The sequence below is a fragment of the Acanthochromis polyacanthus genome, chromosome 9 (assembly GCF_021347895.1).
Source record: "Acanthochromis polyacanthus isolate Apoly-LR-REF ecotype Palm Island chromosome 9, KAUST_Apoly_ChrSc, whole genome shotgun sequence".
Classification (NCBI taxonomy): Eukaryota; Metazoa; Chordata; class Actinopteri; family Pomacentridae; genus Acanthochromis; species Acanthochromis polyacanthus.
The window spans coordinates 7,582,612-7,607,993 of NC_067121.1; the positions used below are offsets into that span (position 1 = coordinate 7,582,612).

Genomic DNA, 25,382 nt, shown 5'->3' on the forward strand with positions numbered 1-25,382 from the left:
TGCAATTCCTGTGTAACAAACACATTTCAACATCCACTGGGTTTTTGTGTTGCAGAAACTACCTTTTATTTTTGGGCCATTGTGAAGTTTCTCGTAATATTCCCCTGTGCGTTCTCTTTTATGTCCCTCGCTGGATTTTTGATGCATTTTGTTGTTGTTTTCACTCCGGCCTCGTCCTGCCTGAGGTTTGATTCGTTTGTCTCACCTGCAGTTTGGTTTCTTTTCTTACTGCTTAGAGCAGATTGTGTTTGTGAAAATGCTTCAGGAACGCTTGCTCTTACTTTGGAGTGGATGGAGGAGTTTTAATCAGACTGCTGTAAATGTAGTGACTGTATCCAAACAAGAGGATATTCTTAGATGTTTTTGAACATTGCATTGAATTTTGTTTGTTTTCTTTTGACCCACACACTCATCTTACTCCACTCTCCCCTACAGCTGACTTGTTTCATGACATTATTCCTCCAGAAACTTCAGTCAACGGATCATCTTTTATTTCCACGGTAGAACAGCTGCATGCAGACCAAGTTTTTTCTATTGTAGATACACATAGTGCACATGTGGATTTGTATTTACGACAAAAAAGGATGATCTGGGTTCTGTATATCTGGATATTTTGTCAATCATCATTATGTTGTCGGTCAGAGTGCTTCAACTGATTCACCTCATTTACTGGACATCACACATGAACTGTAGCTTTAGGTTTTCATTTTCCTCAGCAGTGATGGATGACCGCTGTTCTGAGTTCAGATTTAAGACAGTTTATGTAACAAATGTTTTCCTAAATTGTACGTTTGAAAAGAGGCGATATTTAGCTATAAATGTGAAAATTTGGCATGCATTTCAGAAAAAAAACTGAACGTTGGATAAATACAGGTGCAACGTTCCTGTTTTTCGCTTTTTCCAAATGCAATATTTTATTTCATCCCCTTTTCAGTGACAAAATACAGCCAGAAAACGTCTATTTTTCGGCAGAGTTTTAGGAATAAAATGTTCTGAGCTCAACAAATCTGTCTGTTAAAAGCCTTCAGAACATAGACCTAAATAAAACTGGACACGCTGGTGAAATGTCAAGTGGACATTTCACATCTACTTTTATATTTGAAGGGTTTGGAAGCCGAGTGGTCTGACCCACTTTCTGTAGTTTTTGAGAAAAATGTTTTTGTGTTTTCAAGAATGGAAGCGACACTGTAACGCTTTATCTGGGTTATGGGTTAGAACACTTTTCTACTAAAATCTAGACCATAAAATGTTACAGAAATTCTATAAAACTCAGATTGGATGTTTTATGGGTTAGACCGCTCTGCTTCTAACCCCCTCATTTAGGAATGGACGTTTCTTTGCTTTAAAATCCATAAAATGTCGATTGTCGCTGTGCTGTCGGTCAAAGTGCTTAAAGTGATTCACCTCATTTTACTGGACATCACACACGTGCTGTAGCTAAAAGTTTGCATTTTCCTCTGCCGCTGCTCCGAAGTCAGATCACTTTGCAACTCTCTGGGTCACGGCAGGAGTTCGGGCAACACGACGGTGTTGCTCAGATTTGGAGGGTTTGTGGGCGAGAAGGTCCAGTAAGTGTCAATCAGCAATCCCGAACACCGGAGAAATGCCCGACGGCCATGTTTGTTGGGGTGGTGGAGGTGGAGGGGATCCGTCCTGCTGGAGTTGCATATTTGAGAGGCGGGTTGAAGGATTCAAGCCCAGGGGGTCGTTGTCATGACGATGACATGGGTCTGGACTGATGGGGTGCAGCTAATGATGAATAATTATGCAAGTTTTTCTTTTTTGTCTCTCCCTCTCTCTTATAAATTTATTGTTCCTTTTTCTTTTGCCCCCCCCCATTTCTCCCGTTGTGAAAATTTCTGACCTCGCCCGTGATTTCCTGGTGCTCTGGAAAACAAGAAGTGACTTTGATGAATGGAGAGTAAACAGTGCCAGGGAGGACCCCGTCGACTGTAGGAACAACGCTCCCCCTCGGGCGGGGTCGCCACCGCGCTGTAATGCGTGCTCTCCGGGTCACGTGTGTTTAATATTCAACGGCTGGATGTTTGCGGTCGTGCCAAGTGCGGCTAATGGCACCACGCTAGCTTGTGCATGGTGCGTTAAAGCTGGTGGTTCAGCTAGTGAGTAAAAGAACATGTTAAAGGAGGGACCGCGTAGTTCGGGAGCTGAGGGGCAAACAGGAAGTCCACATCTACATCAGTCAGTCAGTTGAAGACCACGTTATTTCTTTTACATTCGAATTTACAGAATAGAACAAAAAATATGAACTACAGGAGTCAAATTTCATACAAGTTGGGGGTCACTTTTAAATGTCCTTATTTTTGAAAGAAAGCATTTTTTTCAATGAAGTTAACATTAAATTAATCAGAAATACTGATTTTTAATGGAATATCTCCATAGGGGTACAGAGGAACATTTCCAGCAACCATCACTCCTGTGTTCTAATGCTACACTGTGTTAGCTAATGGTGTTGAAAGGCTCATTGATGATTAGAAAACCCTTGTGCAGTTATGTTAGCACATGGATAAACATATAAGTTTCCATTGAAAACATGACATTGTGTAGGTGACCCCAAACTTTTGCACAGTAGTGTATCAGAACTGTTACAGATGTAGAATATTTCAGCAGTTTGAACCTTTGTTGTTCTCTTACAATAAAAAGTTCCTCCTCCATTGACATTTATTAGAGAAATCCCACGTTTTCATTGCATCAAACTTTAATCTTAACACCTTTATCTTGCTTTGGACTAAATGGTTTTCAATCTAAAATGAACTGTTTTTAAAATATGACAAACGGATAGAAGGATATGCTGGATGACATATCATCAGTGAAGCAAGCAATCAACATCACATTTGAACTGCAGGGTTTCAGACGTAACAAACCTAAAGAACCAATCCGGTTAGCTTTCAGGGATACTTTAATGAGCTTTGAGTGGTTTTGTAGAGTCACGGGTGAGGTGGTGTGAGTTTAGAGTTGCATCTCAACCAATTTAAGAGAAGACAAGATTATTTTCGTAGAAAAACTCTTGTCAATATGCATCTTTGACGAAGAGAGAAGAGCTTCTAGGAGTTAATGATGCTAACTTATATTTAAGATATGGAAAGGTGTCCATGTTTATAGTTAGGGAAGAGGTGGGTAAGAAGAGCCAGCGTTTACTTGAGGTGTCGTTACAGTGGAGCCATGACAGTAATGTCAAAAAATAAAATGTACAAATACTTCAGGATGTGGGGCATCCATGGGAATAATTGGTTTGGTTCTTAAACAGTTTTTGAAAATAAGGCTTTCCAAAAAAAAAGGTGTTTCCTTGTCCCCAGGGCCAAATTGAGCCTTTGGAGAAAATATGTCGGGGTAAATTGTGCCTCATGTAATGCTATATCAAAGCAAGACAAGTTCAATAACAAGTGACCTTCTAAAAGTTGTATTTAAAGATATAATGTACAACTTTAACAGACAGTTTCCTTCAATAAAGCCCACAGATGACAAATTTTGGGGAAAAAAATCATGTTCAAAATGAACAAATTTTACTGTCATTTTTATGAAACTGCTGTTACTCAACATGCAGCTGTAGATTTACAGAAATGTAATTATTTACCAATAATCATAGGTGGGAGCAACCCCACTGCCATCAGGCAGTTGAGAGCTAATCTCATGCTAACACTTTAGCCACATATTGTAGCTCACTAATGGGCTAACACACGTGTGCAGCAGTTTCAAATGTCTCAATAATTGTTCAGACACAACACTCATAAAACCATAAAAATCTAAAAGAAAAACAGACTAGCAGACTTAACCATGAAATAAGGCCACAATCAAAATGAAATAAAATGTATGTCATAAGGCACATGGATAAATTGTGATGCATTTTCTGCTGTCCGGAGTTTGAATCGCAGCGTCTCCCAAAACGCTGTTGGTCCCACCCTCCGTCTGATTTCACCCCTTTATTTGTGCACGCGCGCAGTACCTGACAGGAGTGCCCGGAGTGCTGCAGCATCTTGCCTGTTTTGCGGTTTTCCCCTCTTCTACATTTAGTACATTTAGTAAATAATAAAGGAATTATGTTAGAATGCTGCATTGAGTCTAACTTGTTCTAATACCAAAATAACATGAATCTGCTTGGACGAACGAGTAAAGTTTCAATATGTGATTACACTCGTGTATCCCTCTCGATGACGTTGTTTATCAAACTTAGTGCATTTACACGTGTATATGTGTTACATTGTTTATTTATTTCTATCTAGAGTTCAGAATTGCATGACTCCTCTGACGAAGAGTATGTCCCAGACGCCCCAACATCTTCCTCCAGAGGTCGGGCATCTAAACGAAGCCGCCAGGCGGGCTATGGAGGCCGTGGTCGGGGAGCGACGCGAGCACCCCGAGCCAAAAAACGTCCTGCAGTCTCTTGGCCTGACAAGCCGTAGGATTGGTAACTTTTCTGGAAGTTGCTGATCCCTGATGCTCTCTCCTCCACAAGCAAAACAAATGTGCGCGCGGTTGCGTAGTGCGTAGCTCGCCCACCTCTGCATGGGCTTGCTTGCTGTGCGCGTAACCGTTGATTGACAGCATGACAAAGCTGAAGCTGGAACTTGATTGGTCGGCAGCGACCGGCACTTTTTGGAATAACATGGGGGTCTATGAGAGGAAGGCGGAGCTCAGGAATAAATTTTCATATCGCGTCATACTAACATTATATTATAGTATCGAACTAGACTAACACATTTAAGCTTTGTTAAAAAATGATACATAAATTGAAAACAAACAGAAACTCCGGACAGCAGCTTTAAGGATATTGTAATTTTTTTGTTTTCAGTTTATAGAAAAATGTTCTTTTAATGGGCACTTCTGCTGTTCTAGTTACAGAAATATCAGATTTTTTTTAGCTAAAAATGTTGTTTACAATGTCATTTTGATCATTTGTCTCCTTGTTTCAATGTTGATTCCTCCAAAACTTAACTCCTTTACATCTCAACTTCGTTATCATGTGATGTTTTAAAAGAAATCTATTTTTACAAAATTATTATGATTAACAATGATTGGCTGGCTGAGGACAGACAGTGAAGCAGTAAAATAAATCATAAAGATGTTGATTTGAAACAGAATCTTCAGCGTAATCTGGCAGAAAATATGCATACTTTTTAAAACAAAAGTGAGAATGCAGTTTAGTTGTTGTTTTTCTGATCAAAATTGGCTGGTTTTTCATCCTTTCGTGGGCTTTGTGGATAGATTGACAAGAAAATGCCTCAAAGTATTTTCTGTTGATATGCTGCTATATTATGATTTCTATTTTCATTTTCTAGAAAACTGTGTGTTTGTCATAAACACAGGTTTTTAGCTACACAAGCCCTGCAGCGTCATTTGATTGGTGTTTGCGGTCCGTCTCCACAACTTTTAAATTGATCACTGTGAAATTTCGTACAGTAATTTCCTGCCTGGGTTTCCTTCAAATTGAAAAACAAAAATAATGAGTCGCGTGGAGCTTTGATACCTCGCCCTGTCTCTCGAAACCCAACGCTGATGTGAAGCCACAAACTGTCGTCCCTTTTTGCTCGCTGCTCGTTTAACCTCAAGCTTTCCTGCAAGAAGTTCACAATCGCTCGCCGTCAGTCTTGTGGTTGTTGAGAACATTTCATCGCTGCTGGACGGCAAAACATGCACGCAGACGGATGCACAAAACAGAGACGCAATATCTGGATGACCACGGACAACACACACTTCCTAATCAACTCCTAACCTCTGCACACACATGAACACGTGCAAACACTGACCAATGCTTAATGCTGCCACAAATGCAGGCGCGTGGATGTGTGGGTGACTGAATGTGAGGGAGAGGCGAGACAACAAGCGTAGCGTTCACCTTGATCAACTGCCTTTTCTGGGCTTTGAAGCGCCGTGCATGCTAACTCTGTCGCTCTGTTTTAACAAGCTAATCTGGGCAACTCACTGTAACCACACACACACACACACACACACACTCAATAGTACAGGAGCTCTGTGTATGTGACTATGTGCAGGTTTGTCTGTATATGTTGAGGTCACTTTAACACATTTAGCTTTACGGTTGGCTGTATTAGAAGCTAATCGACGTGTGATAATTCTATTTATTCCAGTGCTCACTCAATCCAGTGCTGATTTAAATATGATAATTATTCCCCGCTTGTCTGATTAACACTAAAGCTTTGGTGTGTTGAAATAAACTTTGCAGCGACATTAAAACCGCTGACTCTGATCGTTCTGTTACGTGGTTTGCTGGAAAACCTGCATTCTGATGGATGCTACTTTGACACAAACCTCCTACCTAAAAATTGTTCCAGATCGTGCACAACATAAGAACAGCTTTCCGACACTATAAAAAAAAAAAACGGCTCAAGAACAGTTCAAGGAATGCAGCAAAAACTCCAAACTCCTCAAATCCCAACATGATTTAGCGTCCAAGGGATGCATCAGAACAAACCCGATCCACAGAAGATCTGCTGCCAATGTCTCAGTACCAGACACCACAGAAAACCCACCCTCCACAGAATAATGTTCCTGCACAACTAAAATGATTGAAAAATAACTATAACACTACAAAAAACAAGGAAGTCATACAAAAAAGCACAAAGACACATGAAATGACCCCCAAGATATTCAAATGACCATAAAAACACGCAGAACTATGATGAAGACACAAAACAACCAGACAGAGACATTAAATAATCCACAATAGAATTAAAAATGACTGTAAAAATACAAAAACTCACATATAAATCCAATACAAACACACAGAACTACTAATGTACATGACATTATTGACAAAATCTGTTACCGATACGTAAATATAAGCAAGACTGGAATCTGAAGTTTGAACAATGAGATTGAACCTAGATGCTGAAAAGCTGTAAATGCTCTCATATCTATCAATGCACACCAATAACTGATCATCTTTATTAAAAAAATGTAATTTTAGGAAGAAATCTTGTGTGAAAACCCACCAGTGATGATCTCAGCCGGAGCGACACTGAAATTTCACGAAAATTTGCCACTTTCCTCCCCAGCCACACACAAAGTGACAGCTACAGAGGGATTCCAGTCATTTCAGCACATAAAGCCATACATAAGCTGCTGCAAGCTGTTTAGCATTTGTCTGATCCCCGATCAGTGCAGCCGCTGATGGATCTGCGTGGGTGAGGAGCTGTGTGAGCAAAGCGAAATGATTGTCTCAGTTGCGGTCCGTCCGAGTCGTGGCTGTGATTGTGTTACTTTGTGAATAGTTGTTAGAGATCTCTGTAAGCTGTTACAATACGTTGTTCTGTACTCGCCTTTAGCAGCGTTAGCTTCCTGCTAATGCATATGTGGCTCCTTGGTCAAAGTAAGGACAAAGATCAGAGTCTTACCTCAGATAAATCAGCTGCAGGAGGATATTCTAAAAAAAGAAACAGGATATAAATGAAGATGACGGGGCAGTATTAGGAAAGAGAAAATAAGGGATCTCTGAAGAACGTCCTGAATGTTCTTTTCTGAAAGCCTCCTTTAAAGCACTTTTACAACCGTGACAGTAACCTTCCACGTTGGCTGCAGGCCTGCCGCCGCACAGCGCAGCGCCGCACATCTATCAGATATTTATTTGTCACACGGAGGGAAGAAAACAATCCACTGGGAGCCACAAGCAGATGTAAAAACGGCTTTAATGACGTGAGAAAAGTCATTGTTATCACCTTCCCCTCAGTCTGCATCTCATAAGAAAATAACCCTCAATTTATTTCGCAGAGCTCTGAGGCATCCTCCTCAGAGCGGAGAAGATGGCTGATAAAGGTGATGGTTGAAGGGGATCCATCCATCCTTCCCTCCCTCCCTCCTTCCTGCCTCTGCTGCAGAAAAGAAAAAAAAAAAACCTCCATTTGATTTTTGAAGAGAGAAAGAAAACATTTCTGTGGGCTTCCAGACAAAAGGCAGCTCTTTCAAAATGTCAGAGCTTTTTGGGCCAGGTGGCTCTGCTGCCGTCACACCCTCTGAAGATAGCAGATACCTGCTGATGTTATGAGTGATCCGTGCATCCGTTTCTGAGGAAATATTTTACAAACACAGTGCAGAACCGCTTACTTTTTGCAGAAACGCAGCACAATTACATGGTAATAGTGGAACGTATGAGCTGGATGCGTCATCAGAAGTCGCTTTTTTTGGACACACGGTGGTTTGAAAATGTTTCAGTGCTGAGTTGCATCAGACTGTAGATGGAGAATAACCACTTTTTGTCCCTTTATTCAAGTTCGATCAAAAGTAACTAGAAAAGCACTCGGAGAGCACAGCACTCTGCCAAGGCGGTTCATTATATGGCATTGTCAGAAATGCAGCATTTGTTTATTAGTTATTGATGATCAGAAATCATCGCAACATGGAATGTGTCCATTTAATATAGATGTACCGACAAACAAAATGACTTTGCTCTGAGCACAGGCATGTTAATCATGTGTACGTTATGTATGGATACCGAATCTTGTGACCTAAACATGAAGCAGGCGGCGGGAATTGATGGGACTCAGAAACACTCCCACAATGTAATCAATTCTTCCATGTATTATTTCCAACGGATACGTCCTGATAAGTCCTCAGCAGTGGATTTGCAGTAGGATTGCGATCATGTGATCGTCAGCAGGCAGCTGATGTAATGTTCACTTGTTGTCATGGTTACAATGATGCTACAATCTCGCAATGATACAGAAATCTTTAACAAATCCATAGATCCAGACTATAAGCTGCATCACTGTCAAAATACAAGGTAACACAAAAAAACAGGCACTTTTTAACAATCCAATAAAACCAAGAGTGATGGAAGAAAAATATTTTATTCATAGTAATTGAAACCTTAAAACATGCCATTTAAGAAACAATGATGGACTTTTCATTTTTTTAAAAATTACTTCCTGTAGATGGCGTCCTCCTGTACGAATGCTTTCTTGAAATCTACCTGGGGCTATCTCAAGAGTAAAGTGTACACGACTCGACCAAGAACTCTGGATGAGTTAAAACAGAGAATTCAGGATGAAATTCACAGTATCCCAGCTGAGATGTTGCAGCAGTCAACGAGGAATCTCAACAGCAGATTTCAAGAATGCATTTGTACGTTTCATTTTTTAAAAAAATGAAAAGTCCATCATTGTTTCTTAAATGGCATGTTTTAAGGTTTCAATTACTATGAATAAAATATTTTTCTTCCATCACTCTTGGTTTTATTGGATTGTTAAAAAGTTCCCATTTTTTTGTGGGTCACCCTGTATAATGAGTTAGTCCTTGTGTCATTGCTGACCTTCCCTGAAAATTCCATTCTCTTTTTTTAAGTAACGTTGCTAACAGACAGACAGACATACAAACCAGCAGCCATCGTCACAAAATCTGCTGCATTCCTTGGTGGAGTAACAAACACAGCAATTGCATACTCTCCTCAAAAACAAACAGCCCAAACACTGAGGTTCCAATGTGATTTTCATTTTGTGGTCGGCCTAGTCTAAGATCGGACCTTGTCTGGGTTTGGGGAGGTTGGGGGAAATGGTCACGACTCTGGTTGGAGAAAGCTGATCAAGAGAAGAACTAACTAGTGACACAAAATGAGAAACAAATTGCATCTGTAGTGTAAAACTCATACAATTTTCTTTTACAGATTTGAGGCAGTATAAGATCGCCTGATTCTGACTAATTAACCTGACAAAAACTCATTATCAACAGTCATCCATACAGTCCCAACAGAAATCTTCTATTTTTGCATATTTGTCACATGTAAGATGGGGTGTTTCTAAAAAAAATCATCTAAAAACTGCATTTTCTGGGTGCTCCTATAGCTCAACAGGTTGATCAGTCGACCCATAAGCAGCAGTTCTAGTCCCCAACACAGCGGTCATGGGTTTGAGTCCAACCCGTGGCCATTTACTGCATCTTTCCCCCACTCTTCTACCTCTGTTTCCTGTCTCCACTGTGCTCTATAATAAAGGCCAAAAAAACAACTTCTCATAACGGCATTTTTTGTGTTCTTGGGTTATCTTTGTCTCGCGTTGAAATAGTTTGATGATCTGAAACATTTGTGGGACAAATATGCAAAAATAGAAGATGTAGGTCGGTAGGGAGCTCATTCACCTTCTAATAGGCTCAGTAGGTGCATTATCATTAATTCTGATTAATAAGAAATGGAAAATTAAGCTTAATAATGTGGCATCTTGCAGTTTCTGTAAAATCAGCAGCGAAGTTGTGACCTTGAAAACAAACAAAATGGAGCTTTTGCAAGACCGGTGTTTTATGCCAGGATGCTCGGGGTCCGCTAGAGTTTAGTACAACTATGCAATGATGCCACAACAGCTGATCTCCTCTGCAGGTATGCAACAGATTCCTCTAGAACAGAAAAGTGTTATAATGACGATGATGTGCTTGTATGTGCATCCACAGGTGACTACAATCATGGCTTAACACGAGTATATCGGAGCCCAAACTTTCATTTTCTGAAATTAAACAAGTATTTTTGTTCAGTAAACTTAACCATGCAAAAGTGAAAGTCAAAATCGAGATTGAAATTACATCTCCAGATCTATAGAACTCAAACCTAGTGCGTCAAAGTCTCCACCAGCCTTTCAAAATGGTCTTTTGTTCACCTTTTTAAGTTTAAAATTGCGGTTCCACAGAAAGAAATTAAAGAGTTTTTCCTCTTTTTTTCTCATTTCGATTCATTCATTCGAAACTGAAGGCATGTTTGAGTTTCCGTGGAGCTGCAGGACTTTATATCGCCGAGAAAAATGAGACGGGAGCAGAAATAAAACACCCAGAACCCAATCAGAGGTTTGTGACTGGTTTCCAAACACAGCTGGATTTTTGAACATCAGGGCAGTTTTTGGGACCGTAGTTGTCTATTTTTGTTTGAGGTTTATTGTGGGAGGTGAAGGGTCATGTTCTTCTTCTTTCGTGCATGCTCATGAAGATGCCCCCACTAAGCCTGCTAGCAGGTGGAGAAGGTTCCTCTTGGCCTGTATGTGTAGAAACACCACAATAATGGTCATTCAATGGGCTGATAACATGTTTTTGTGTGCGCACCTATAAAGGCAACATTCAACTAGTAGCCACAATCCGATTTTAAAGACTTTTTAAAAGCTTTTTGCCTTATTTGGATAGTTTTGCAGTGGAGATAGATGGAGAATGGGCTGGAGAAGACCAAGCTGGAGTCGGCTGAGGGCATTTTTGTTCATGTTTTTTTTTTTTTTTTTTTGCACCTTTAACACCCCGCCACACTTAAAAGTCACCTCTAATTCTCTAAAATGAATGTGTTTGCGGTGCAGCATAGTTTTATATGGATTGGACTCGCTCCAGATGCAGCTTTGTTGCCAAGAACATGCGCTTAAATCAAGTGTAAATGAGCAGGCGGTGTCATGAGTCCAGTATAACATCATCCAGCAGCCTTCACTGCTGCTACAAAACCTGAAATCTCCAATAAATGACCAGTGCTGCTGAAGTAAAGAACATGCTTGGTCTCTTCTCTGCCAGGAAGGCATTTAGATATCAGAACAGAGGTCCAGTTGAGGTTTTTGCTCACGAGGACAGTCTCCTGCAGTCAGGACACGGTGCCTTTAAGCTCTCAGGGTGTGATCGGACGGAGCTCACAGACTGTCAGGGGGATTGTTTCATGCTCGTCTCTCCGACTGCAGAGGGAAGACAGTTACATCTGCCTCAGCTGTCGAGCCGTTTTTCCAGCTTGTGAAGAAGTGAGCTTAGCTTTAGGTAGAAGACAGTGTGCAGAAAAGTGCGAATAGACAGAAAGCAGAGAGGAAAGGTAGACAATGTTTAGACGGAAAGAGGGAGTGAGAGAGTGTACTAGAAAATAGAGAACTATACACATGTGCACCGAAATCTGCTGTTTTGAATGAGTTGAATATAAAACAAGCACAAATCCAGCTTTTAAAATTTGCTCAGAGCTTGGATGTTAGCAGTAAAAGGTTTTCAGGTAGTCAAATGAACACATATATAGCGATAATGAGTATAAAGCGAACACAGATTTGAGGATTTTCATCCCTTCAGGTCAGTTAAAAAGGGAACAGAAGGAGGTGGAGTTGAAAGAAGGAGAGAGAAATGAAATATACAGCAAGGAAAGGAAACACAAAACACCTCCGACATTACGAAATTAAGTCCAGAAGTCGATTGTCACATCTAAAGTCTGGTAGCTTGCATTTTAGATATATATCAGAATGTGCATCTTCAGGTTTAGATGCAAATCCAGCCATTGGATGAATGTGTTGGAGGAAAAAGTGCATCCGTCAGACGGAATGAACCACAAAAGTTTCATAATTCAGGCATTAACCGTAGAAATGTGCAGAAATTTAATACTCGAGTCTTATTGTTAAGCTAGATCTTGGTTTTCTTCTTTCATACGTTGCTCCCTGGACTTTTCACTGCAGTTCGCCGGCTGTATTCCAAACCGTAGCAAACACTTTTTCCACCGTCCGTTTGTCAGTCAGACCAGATGTTATGCTTGCTTACTGTATGTCGAAGATTTATGTCCCAGGGGGCGTCAGGGCTGAGGGGCTACCATATCATGCGGATGATGGCTCTTTTGTCCTGGGTGCCATCCTAGAAGACAAGGCGAGCGGGGGTCACAGGAATCCGAAATATCTCGCGCTGCACAAAGGACAATAGTTTGGTGGTCCTGGGCTGAATGAGCTGTCATTTTGGTACAAAAACAAGAGAGAGAGGCTCTTTCATTTTGCGCCCGCCGGTGACCGTTTGAATATGACACAAGCCGTTTGTGAGCACTGACAGCCTCTGATGTTGTATCTGACAGAGCTGACGGCCGAGTTGATGCCTCCCTGAAGCCGTCAGACACAAAGGCAGACGCGATTGTGTTTAAGGTTGCGAGATGAGTGATGTTTTCTCCTCATTATGTGGAGACTGTTGGTCTAAAATCCTTCTTTCATCCGCAGTTAATGACAGAAGGGACTCCGGGTTCTGTGGGCTTTCAAGTGGTGGCAGAGAATAAGGTCATGTGGTGTCACGCCACAGCTTAATGGTCACTATAAATCAACAGGAACACCTAAATAAACTGAACATCTTGTATAGCACTGTAGAAAGTAGGAGTAAATGTGTTAAAACATAATTTTACTGACATATCTCATCAACAGGGAGGCAAACAAGGCGTCAGAATAACAAGTACAAACAGATATGAACTTCCCTGTGCAGTCTGTCGGCCTCTATGTTGTACTTTAAACGAAGTAGCTCAAATCTGCTGCACACTACCAAAGAAGGTTGTTTTTTGTTTGCAAAGAATCTGCAGAATTTAATGAAAGTGGCTGTTTTTTCCAAATTAAAAAAGGCACGTGTGAGTCGAATCCCTGCAATAACCCCTGCTGTAACCAAACTGTTGGAAAAATATATCAAAATAAATCGCAAGATGCATTCTGCACACATATATCACATGTGGTTATATTAGAGGAGATGATACAGCAGCTTTATATTGAAATTACATAAAAAGAACTGTTTTAAGTAAGAATCTGAAAGCGTCCTACCAAAATTCTTATTTAAAAAAACATTTTTTAATCTTGTTAGCATGTCCACATGTGGTTTTTTGCAATCTAGAAGACACATGAAACAAACAATTAACACCATGGCTGAGAGTTTCCACCTGAAATCCGCAGATGAAATTCTCAAAAACGCAAATTTGGACTTCTGCAGTTTCATATTTTGCAAACTTGAGGAACTAATCCTGTCAACTTCCAGACTTAGACTTTCTGTATGAAGTTCTTCTTTTCCAGAATCAGCTTCCAGACATTTAAAGCTGAAATTACTCCAGTATTACCACTTGCTGTTGTTCGGCGCAGAGTAGTTTTACAGTGTTTTAGCAGAGATGTAAGAGGGCTTTTGTGCTCAAGCTTCATAGATCTGCACATTGTAGAGGAAACAACATTGGCAGAAGTACAGCCTTGCCATTTTAAGGTGTTACTGGATTTCTTCCATTAAAAAACAACTTCTAAATACTCAATGAGATGAGTTTTAGGGCATTTTAAGTACGTGTTTTTATAGACCGCCTGCAGCAGCATGATAAACCTGTATAACTACAGCACCACAATAAAGCTGATGCTACCAGACCTGGTATCTGCATCATCTTGAGAGACTAAAATATCTTTTTTTTACATTAGCTTAAAACAGCTCTTGAGGCTGTTTGATTGTGATTTTGAGTGCGATAATGGCAAAATGTTGATATACACCTTTCCTGACGTGTATTAAATAGATAAAAGGATAACGGGTTGAAGTTTAATTGGTTATTCGCGAGCAAAAACTAATGTTTTATCAAGATCTTTTTGTTAAGACTTTGCTGCTACAGTCTACCTCAGGTGTATGTTCTTGCTTCAAAGGATGCAGAACCAACACAACCATTCCTTCCCTGTGAGTTTATTGCGTGATCTGCTTATTAATTTCGAGGCACCGAGTTTTCTTTCAAGTTGAATGCAAAGTAGCATTTTATCTTTGGAAAAAAAAACTCCCACTTGTGAACGTCTGTGCTTGCATTCCTGGGCTACAAAGCCAAATTTGTACCAAAATGGTTTGAATTTCTGTGTCCAGCCACCACCATTTCCCTCCTTTTTTTCTTCTTACAACTAATTATCTTCTACTTTAGTCGTTCACAGGAGTTAAAAAAAAAACAAACTCTGATACCATCTCCCAGCTCTCCTAGTAGTAAAGAACAGCAAGGCAGAAGAAATACAACAAACCACCAAGAGAGATTCTGCTCGTAGATAAGAGCTAACGCGCAGGAAGACCATTCAGCATGAACACAATGCTCCTTTCAGACAAATCTATTGCTGTCAGATCCTTGTAAAGTATAAGTACAAAACTGTGGTATCTCACACGGCACATCTGCTCCTCTGCTGACCCCGTACTGTACTCGTGGAATGAGGTACGGTGCATTCCATTCATTTAGAAGTGTTCAGGAGAAGTGTCGAATGGTTGCTCTGGATGGAGGTGACGTTAAACACATATGTAACATCGGCGTCCGTGACCTCATTCACACCTGTTCCACGGTGTTTTAGTAAGAGCGTACGCGCCAATTTCGGCTCACAAAGCAGCTTCACCTTAGTTCAGTTCATAAAAACAGCGTTAACAGCAAACAAATATTGCAGAAACATTGTCCTTGAGGTGGAAATGTTCCGGATAATCAGCCGTCAGAGGATAACGTAATAAAACAAGCTTGTAAATTTGCAAAAAAAATATGGTGAGTTGTACATTTAAGCAAATAATGGCATACGATGAGCTGTCGTGATATAATAACAGATGTGAGGACTGCAAAGACGGTTAAGATGTAGTTGCCAAGAATCCCCTAAATTGGTGGGAAGTAGAAACTTTAGCTATGACGTTGTGGCTTTGGTGCATTAATATACACTACCGTTCAAAATTTAGGGATCATCCAGACAATTTCCTGTTTTCCATGAAGACACACACTTTTATTCATGTGCGAACATAACTGCACAAGGGTTTTTTAACCAGCAATTAACCTTTCAGCATGATTAGCTAGCACAATGTAGCATTAGAACACAGGAGTGATGGTTGCTGGAAATGTTCCTCTGTACCCCATGGAGATATTCCATTAGCACATCTGCCACGTTATCATGATACAGTAAATAGTTTCCGTAGAAAATATGTTAGCCAACAGATGTAAAAAGGTGCATTTTATTCTACTTTTAGCTCCTGTTTGGCCCCCTGAGGACAAAAATCCACATCTTTAGCTGTTATAGCTCCACTTTGTTCAGAAATGTGTTGCTTTATTTCTTGAGCAAGGAGCAGAAATTCGGTTTAACAGGGTTTCTTCTTCAACAGATGTTGAAATGTAAAGTCCAACTTTAAAATATTTACCTTTTTGTACTGATATAATATTGTGAAAGGTGTCCTGTTATTCTCATAGCTGCACCACAATAAGTTATAATGCATCGATGGAATGAAATGATTGGCCAGAGTAACCAGAGTTCGGTCCAGATTTGGTTAAATCTGCTACTTGTTATGACTGAAGTGGAAACAGTGGAAGCAGCTAGAGGTGACGGTGTGTCTGCGTTGGCGTAGCTGCAGTGACAAAAAAAAAAACTCCAACAGAAAGCCATTTTTTCCCTCCTTTCTTCCACGTTGCTAAAAGGGAAAGGAAATGAAACAGCGGTGAGTTCTGTTAGCTCAGATCCTTGATAGTTAGGAAGGTGGGGGTCGAGGGGAGAATTAAGAAAGAGTGGAGAGAGAGAGTGGTGGGGGAGATGCAAACTGAAAAGCACTAATCAAACCCCCCCACTCCCCTCAAAGCTTCCCAAATCTCCACCAACCACCAAGCAACCTCCACCGAACCCCCCCCCCCCCCCCCCCCCACCACCACCACCATCGGCGGCTCACAGAGTGGAGCAGGGTCCTCGGTGCCTGCCACCTCCAGCTGTCGCCAAGGGGGACAAAAGGTTGTGTGGGGGTGTCTGTGAAGGAGCTGAGGGAGTGAATAGAAAGATAAACTGAACAGCCCCCCCACCCTCTTCATCCTCACACACTCCCCCAGCAAGAAACCTCGTCATCTGCGTTAGGCAGCATCTCCAAACAGTGGCAAGATGGGAGTTTTCAGTCCGCCGCAAAACTGCATACAAATGCGAAAAAAGTGTTTTTTTCTTCACAAAGTTGTGTAATCGTCCTCCAGTGTTTGCGGCAGCTGTTGGTTGCAGTGCCTCAGCAGCTAATAACTCATTAGTCATGTTTGTGGATTCGGCCTCAGGGTGGCCACGGCGGGGTGGGTCACCTCCTTAGCTAACAGCACAAACTGTTACACTAAATTATTCTTTCCCTCAGTCAACAAAAGATATAATGCTGTATGCAGTGGATGAAAAAAACATAGATCCACCAATATGTGCATGCAGCTGAGGGAACTGTTTTAAGCATCACTGGCTTCACGCATGTCAAAATAAAGTTTTTATTTTTAGGTAATTGTTTTGCAAAACAAAAAAGTCATTACTTTTAGTGTTCAAAAATGGCAGATAAAAATAAAATCTTCCCTGACATTTGTCATTATTCCCTACTAGCTTTGTTTTCCATCTACTGAGAAAGAAATGTGTTATAAATACATTTTTCTCACTAAATCAAGCAACATTTCACTTTATGTGTCCAACAGCAGCATCCAAAATTTGGACGGAAAAATTCCGAACCCTCTCCTGATGACATAGGCTAATGTTTGTGCACATATATGTACAGATCAGTGACAAACGCAATGAAATGTAAATGTCCAGGCCAGTTGAGATATGAAATCCCTCCAATGAGTTCTGGGTCTCGTCCCAGCTGGATATGGCCAAAAAACCCAAGAAAAGAAGGCAGCCAGGATTAGATGCCATAGCCACCTCAGCTGACTTCTTTCTTCCAGACAAGGAACAATCCTAACGAAGTCCTGAACCCGCCGGAAACATATTCGACTTTGTGCCGAGGACATAGCTCTCACATTGGTTGTACAAAGACGAGACGGTTCCTAAGAACTGCCCAGATATCCAGTATTGCCATAGTACCCCCATCAGGGTTTGGGTCGGGAACATGGTCAGAGTCCTTTTCCGGGTCTGCAGAACCCCTCAACAACTCTGCAAGGGTAAAGACCTGGTCTGGTGTACCACAGTTGGCCAAAGCCTCCTCTTATTGAACAAATAAGTGCTCATTTTAGAGTTCAGTGGGATAAAAACCACAGACACTGGTCAACAGAGATGTGGAAAACCATCGTAATAGTCTCAACAAGTGGGCAAATGCATATTAGGTGTACCCCAAGTTAAAGGTACGGGCCTCAACTTCTACAGTGTGAAGATCTACAACAGTGTTTGGAGGCATTTTACTGGCATGGTTTGGGTCCAGTTGCCTCTTTAGAGGGAATCTATCTATCCCAAACTCTTCCCCAATGACAAAGCCCATATTCATTAAACACAGGAGTTCATGCTTTAATGAAGATGATACTGTGGTCTTCACGAGTGACTAGATCTCAGCCCAGTTTAACTCCTCTGACAGATTTCAGATTCTAAAACCATCATCGAAACACCAAATGAGCAAGTATTTTTCAGAAAAATGTTTGACTATCGCACACGAGAATTGACAAATGAAAATGTGCTTTTAAAATAGTACTAACTAGACATCATTCTCACTTTTTAGTCAAACAACTCTATACACTGTTGGCTGTATAATTTCACAGCTGAATGGATTTCTAGAAGAGACAGACGTCAGTTTAATGAAACCAAACCAAAATCTTGACGCAAGCTTGTCTCCGATAACTGCGCACGACATATTCTTCTTAACAAGTCACGGTTTCTAGTAACGTCCTAAAATCTTAATAGAGTTGAGTTGGAAGAGGAAACACAGCAATGCCAGTAAAGATAATTCAAGAGAAATTTTAAGACACAAGTTTTTCTCCATCTGATACGAAGATATTCAGGTTTGTTTCAAGTGGCCACCATCTGCGGCGAAATTTCAATTTGCTTGAAGGGAAACGAGATTTTAAGCTTGAGCCTGAGTGAGTTACGAAGACGACCGCTCGTCCCTTTTCCTTCCTCGTTGTTTCCTCGCCCTCTCCTCATTTTTCTTCCTTATTCCCTTTTTTTGCACCCCTTTTAACTCTCTTGTCCTCAACTCCTCTTCCTCCTCCTCCTCCTGTCGGCAACATGTGGAGCGGTCGCCATGGCAATGAGGGGAGGTGACATGTGCTGTAGACAGGCAGGGAATGGAGGGAGGGATGGGAGGAATATAAGGAGGAGCCCTACAGCGCACTTTGTAGTCTCTCTCTCTCTCTCTCTCTCTCTCTCTCTCTCTGTATCGGGGGGGTAGAAAAAAAATAGCATCTCATTCCTCTCTGTGGAAGTGGAGGAGGCTGCCGGTCCTCCTCTCCTCTCCGATCCAAACGTCTGCCGAATTGCGTCAAGGAAGAAAAAACGGAGACGAATCTGTTGGTGCATTTTCAAATTTTTTTTCTTTACAACGGATGACGGCAGAAAGAAGAAGATGCAGGAGGAAGAGGAGGAAGCTGGGAACTTTCTTTTCGAGATTTTTATCTCCAACAGAGGCAACGGGGATGATGGGAGGAGATGAAACTCCCTCTCTCTCCCACTCACTCTCTCCTCCTCCTTCTCCTCCTCCTCTTCCTCTTCCTCTGCCGCCGGTGTCTCTGAGACGGTGGTGTCCGTGAAGCCCGAGTGGAATGGGAACTAGACGCAGGAACAGCTGGAGAAGGAGGAGGAGGAGGTGTCTGTTGCATTACCTCACCATTTGGTAGGATTTCATTTTTTTGTGCATGCTAACATAGGCTCATATCCCCCCTCCCAAAAAAAATCTGTACCAAAGATGACGAGTCCGTCCTGCCTTGCTGTTGCTCCCATCTTCATTCATTCATTCCTTCTTGTAGGACTAAGGAGTGCTCATTGAACACCCAGTCCTGTGTGGCTGTCTCTCAAATGTATTACTGTTTCATGTTTGCTTATAGTGTTTGTTCCACCCGAAATGAGCCAAAAAGTAGACTTCCTTTTTAAAGGAAAAGGTGAAGGCGCAATGGGAGTATCCGTGGAGTTTAGACACTGACTGACGCGCCCCCTGATCAAGGGGCTTCATGCAGCTGCATCTCACTGTAGCTTTGTAATAACATTCAGTTTAATGGTACTTGCTGCTGGGTTTTTTTACATTTTCTCCAGGTGCTGTTTCCGATTGCAGGAGTGCAAACTTTAGATCTATTTATTTTTTATTAATGTTGTCAAAGGAGTGTCCTTAATTAGTATGCAATTTGTGATATCACATAGAAACTGATTCACACCGCCTGCAGAGGGAAGATGAATATGTTGGGTTTTCTGCTTGGTTTTTAAGTTGAGGTTGAATCTTGGTGTTTTGTGCGAACTTTCACTTGAGTGCATTTGTACTTGTATGCGTGTGAGGAGCGTTCAAGGTGGGAGTGTGCACGCATACATGCAGCGTAACCTGTGAGAATCCGTGTCCGAGTGTAGTTTGATTCACTTCCACACGCAGCTGTGTGCGGTTGTGTTTCTGTGTTTGCTGAAAAGGTTTTGTTAAAAACCCTGGCTGAACTTTTTCAAAGGCCCGGGATGAATCAGAGGTGAGGGACAGATCTTTGTTTCCTACAGCAGTCATCGTGAAGGAAAACAATAGCCGGCCGCCGCTCTGCCTCTGACCTTTTTTCACCCATTCTGAATAAGCCAGAGCCGTGCAAATCCATCTGCCTTTTGTCTATGGAAGCCTGGCTAATCCACACCCCCATTCACTCACTCACACACTCACACACGCACATACATACACACTCCGTCACACTCAGACCAACTAGGAAACCAAACCAGTCCACCACCAAACCTCCATCTCAAATCTTTACACATTTATTTCTACTGCTGCACTTTTAAAGCAGATTTCATTCAATTTTCTAACATCTTAACCGATTTTATTACCATTTATTTTCAGCCACAAATCAGATTACTGTTATTCGATGAGAATTAGGGTGCTACCTATGTGAAGTCACACTGAGCGTGGGTCGAGGGAGACACGATTTTGGTGCAAAACTGGATCCAAAATTCACCAGAAGAGACATGATAAAAAAATGTAATCTAAAAACGGTGCTCTGCAGTGGAACATTTCTTTTCTCGCTCTTTTTGTTCTTTTCTGCTCCTGTTGTGTCTGTAGGGAGTGTGTCTGCTATTTGCTGAAAAGGGATGAACCCAGCCAGACAGCCAGCCAGCATCCCTGACGTTGTATGTTAATGCTTTTCAGAAATACTCAGTCAGGAGGAGCTGTGCGGCGTACGTCAAATCACGTTTGCCGATGTGAAATGAAAAAAAATTTGCAAGTACAATCAATTTTTGTGGGAGCAGATGGACAATAGAAGTGGAAACATGAAAGGAACTCCCTTCTCCCCTTTTGCCTTTGGGGAGACAGTATTCTCCTTTCATTTTTTTAGCCGCTTGCTGGTAACGACTTGATCAAAACATCTGATTTTCCCCCTGAAATGTACAGGATTCTCTGTATTTTTCTGTTGTTTTTTTCCCTGCTTTGAACGATGCAAAAAAAATTAAAAATCAGAGGCAGGCGTGATGCAGATTGAAGTCTTCTGTGTGGCTGCATTCCTTTTAGCTGCAGATTCAACCCTGATTCTCGTCTGAGATTTTTCATGTTTTTGTTGTCTTTCTTTTTTTTTTAAACTTGCAATCACACATGCAACGTAAATCACATTTCCTGTAGTTTCTCTTGGCTGAGCTGCAAGTTCACCTCCGCAGCAGCAGCAGCAGCTCTCACCATCAAAACCCTCAGAGTGTGATTTGATTGAAAGTGTTAAGCCACTGGAGGAGAAGGCCTCAGAACTGCAGAGCCGAGCAGATAACGTCGTATTATTGGAGACGCGTCGCACACAAACATGCTTTACACGCTTACAGTGCTTTGCTGCTGCCGCTGCTCAGCCTTTTGCACAGTAATGCCTGCCTGCCTCCCGCCTCCTGTCCCGAGCAAACATTTGATTTTCAATCATTGCAAATTCCTGCTACGTCTGCAAGCGGCGGCGAGGCGGCTGCTCGTTTTTCATAACCCTGAACTAACAAGTCATCCGCCCCCCTTTTTTTTATTTTACTGTTACTAACAGCTGCAACCAAACTTGATTAAGCAGGTGGGGTCAGGGTGCATTTGTTTGAATCAATCGACAGACATGCTAGGCAGCCATGATAAAGAGACCAAGAGAGGCGGTGGTGTTGGAGGTGGTGGTGGTGAGGGGAGGTGGAATCAGGGAGGCGGTGGTGGTGTTGAGGGGGAGGAAGGGGGAGTGTGCTTTGGAAAACGCCGGCATCTGTCCCGTGAAAGATGACGGAGCTGTTACAGTTAGAGCCTTGAATTATGGGCCATTACTAGCCGAGCGAGATGCAATCCCTCTCCATGAAACTTAATTTGACAAAACAATGAGATGACTCGGGGAGTAAAATGACAAATGAAGTTATTTGAGCCACGGTTTAAAAAAAAAAAACTGAGAAAAAAAATACACATTTTGCAAAAGATGATTGCGGTGGAAGCATGTGGAATCAGCAATAATGCATTATTAATGGCCTCGCCGAGCCCACAGCCTCGGCTACTTTTGTTTATGACGCCTCCTTAATGGTTGAATTTTCCGCTGAAATCTTTTACATTAATGAAAAGCAGCAGTAAAAACACACAATCAATTGTATCTGCTCCGTCGTACAACCGACCTCCTGCGTTATCGTGATTTATGAACAATAGTAACTCGCCAGCGGATGAATCTTTATGTACTTCAGAGCTGAATTTCTCACTTTTTTTTTTGCTCTGCTTTATTAGCGTTGTGGTGCTCTTCAGTGTCAGAGATGCCCACTGTTTCCTTTTCAGGGCCACCACATTACTATGCAACCAGCTTTTACAGTACGGCTTAGAGCTCCCCGAGCAAATTGGACACCCCACAAAGCATCGCACAACTGTTGTACCCCCATTGTGGGTCTTTTCTGCAGGCGCTCTTTATCAGGTGCTGAATGCAGCAGCGGCGTCAATGAATGAAATCATAGGAGAGGGGGAGGCGGTTGGAGGAAGGGGGGAGGGCGTTATGGAGTGATGTTGACAGTGTTGAGGTAGGGGAGGCGGCGGGTCGCTCCCCTGAAACCTCACAAGAATTCCAGAACAATCCAGCGGATCGGTCCGTTTCCCCACCTCCCAGGGTTTCTGACAGGCGGGCAGGGGGGAGTCGACAGGATCGCCTCCCCCCTAACTCCACCGCTTTCAAAGCCTCCTTTCCATTAACTCACCATGCCACACCTCGCCTAATCTGTATGACCTCTACCACCCTGAGGTTTCTCTTTTTTCTTTATTTACTCCCCTACCAACCCCACTCTTTAACTCAGTTTTTTTCCCCCTCAACTTTCTTAAACAAGCTTAACATACTAATGCTGAGCAAGAGGGGAAATGAATCTTTATTGTGCTGCAAAAAAAATAAAAAATAAAATCACACACAGAATGAGTCGAGAAAAAGATGTTTTTGCGATTGATTTCTTTTGATTTTTCTTTGTGAGGAGCAACCGCGGGCCTCGTCATCGGCAGCACAATTTGCGGCTCGTCTCCTTCGGTTCTTGCTTCACTCTTTGTTGTCGAGGTCATTATGCAGCGCGTAATAATAGGGAATTATGTTGCCTATTGTTAACTCTTGGTAGTCAGGTAAAACGCAACAGGCCCATTATGTGGAGCTCGCTGAAAATGAACAGCAGTCGGAGCTGCAGCTTCTGCGGTTCAATATATTAAAAAAAACCCTTCGGTTTTTCCAGTGCGTCGTGTCGTCCTAAGCAGCAGGCTGGTTGAAAAGAAATCTTTAATCTGCAGTTGTTTGCCGAAGGATCTGGTTCTCGCGCAGCGGATTATTTCGGTCGGAATTTTTACGAAGCACAACGTCTGTCGGTAGAAAAACTCCTTCAGTTTAGAGAGCGGTGTGTCTGGAGTTTATGTATTCTCTGCACTCCTGGGCACAGATGGTGGAACAAACGCTCGTGATTATACTTTTCATCGAGTACAGTGATGTTTATGTGTTTCCCAAAAAAAAAAGAGAGGGGAATGAATTACACTTTCAGGTTTAGTTTTAAAGGAGAATCATTAGCAGTGAGAGTGATCACTGCTTTAAAGGGGGGTTCAGATAGATTTTGCTCTTTTCTTCTGGTCTGTTTGGCTCATGCTTTAATCTGCGGCTATCAAACCATGTGGGATGGAGCTCTGAGAGCCTGCAGCGTCGCTCCAATCAGACACTCCGCCAGCTGATTTTGCAGATTAGCTCCTCTTGTCTGGCTGATCAGTGAAACCACCTGAAAGCGCTTTTAGGTGCTCGGTTTATACACCGCCGCAACAGCCTCCACCACAGCTGGTTGAATCTAAATTCTCACCCTGGTACCGGCATTGCCACGTTCGGAAAGAACGGCTGGGATGAAAAAAACGCTAATGTCATGTCTGCTTTTTTGTGGCCCACAGGGAAGCCAAATCAACCAGATCCCCACCAAGTACAGCCAGGCGGAGTCGACAAAGTTCCTCGTCCTCACCGTGGTGTCCATCCTGTGCATCGTCGGCGTGCTGCTGGCCTCCACTGTGGTCTACTGCCTCCGCCATCGCTCCCACCACAAGCTCAAGGAAAAGCTCACCAACCTGGGAACGGATACAAGCGGCGATGCTACCGCCACCTATCAGGTAGGAGGTGTTACTGTGCCATCTGGCCAGCTGAAAAGACAGCGGTAGAGATTTGTTTTTGAGGTTTGAGGGTTTTTGAGGAAGGTTTTCTTTCATTAGAATCCCTAACGATGTCACATTATTGAATAATGTCCAGTAAAACAGCTTATATAGGAGGAAAGTCTACAATAACAAGATATAATTTGAGAATTTATTCAGAATTTGGTATTGCAATCTCATCAACCATCTGATTTGTCAGGCAGCTACGGCTATTAGGATCGTAAATGTGTTACTTTTGCATTTTACTAAGCTTTACCAAGCAATAGATGACTTCATACAGTACCAGTCAACAGTTTGGACACACCTTCTCATTTAATGTTTCCTCTTTATTTTCATGACTTTTTACATTGTACATTCTCACTTAAGACATCAAAAGTATGAATGAACACGTATGTAATTATGTAGTAAACAAAAAATGTGAAATAAATCAAAACATATATTTTAATTTCTTCCAAAAAGCCACTCTATTTGGAAGAATCTATTTGCTTTGCTTACTGCTTGCACACACTTGGCATTATCTCCATGAGCTTCATAAGTAATCACCTGAAACCAGCAAAGCCCCCCCACACCCTCACACCTCCTCCTCCATGCCTTACGATGGGACCATGCATGTAGAGACCATCTGTTCACTTTGTGTGTCTGCTGCTAGAAGTCTGTGTGGCATTTATCTGGGCTCTAATCTAAGCTGATGTTAACTTGCCATTTCTGAGGCTGTTGACTCGGATGAACTTCTCCTTAGCAGCAGAGGTGACTCTTGGTCTTTCTTTCCTGGGACTGTCCTCATGTGAGTCCGTAGCGCTCGATGGTTTTTGTGACTGCACTTGGGGATGCGTTCAAAGTTTTTGAAATTTTCCAGACTGACTGATCTTCAGTTCTGAGAGTAATGATGGACTGTCGTTTCTCTTTACTTAGCTGATTGGTTCTTGCCATAATATGGATTCTAAGAGTTGTCAGATAGAGCTGTCAACTGTGTACCAACGCAACTGATGGTCCCAACCCCATTAAGAAGGCATGAGATTCCACAAATTTACCTTGACAAGACTCACCTGTGAAGTAAAAACCATTTCAGGTGAGGACCTCATGAAGCTCATCCAGAGAATGCCAAGGCTTTGCAAAGCTGTCATCAAAGCAAAGGTTGGCTACTTTGAAGAATCTAAAATATAAAACAT

General features: G+C 42.0%; 1 protein-coding gene across 2 annotated transcripts in view; it reads left to right on the forward strand.

The window, feature by feature from the left end:
- Nucleotides 1-25,382, forward strand: part of LOC110963949 (receptor-type tyrosine-protein phosphatase N2-like) — a 280,181-nt gene that overhangs the window by 173,948 nt on the left and 80,851 nt on the right. For both annotated transcript variants that reach the window (XM_051953002.1, XM_051953003.1), the window contains one exon: nucleotides 23,962-24,174. In XM_051953002.1, the coding sequence (XP_051808962.1) occupies nucleotides 23,962-24,174 (213 nt within the window). The remainder of the gene's footprint in view (nucleotides 1-23,961; nucleotides 24,175-25,382) is intronic.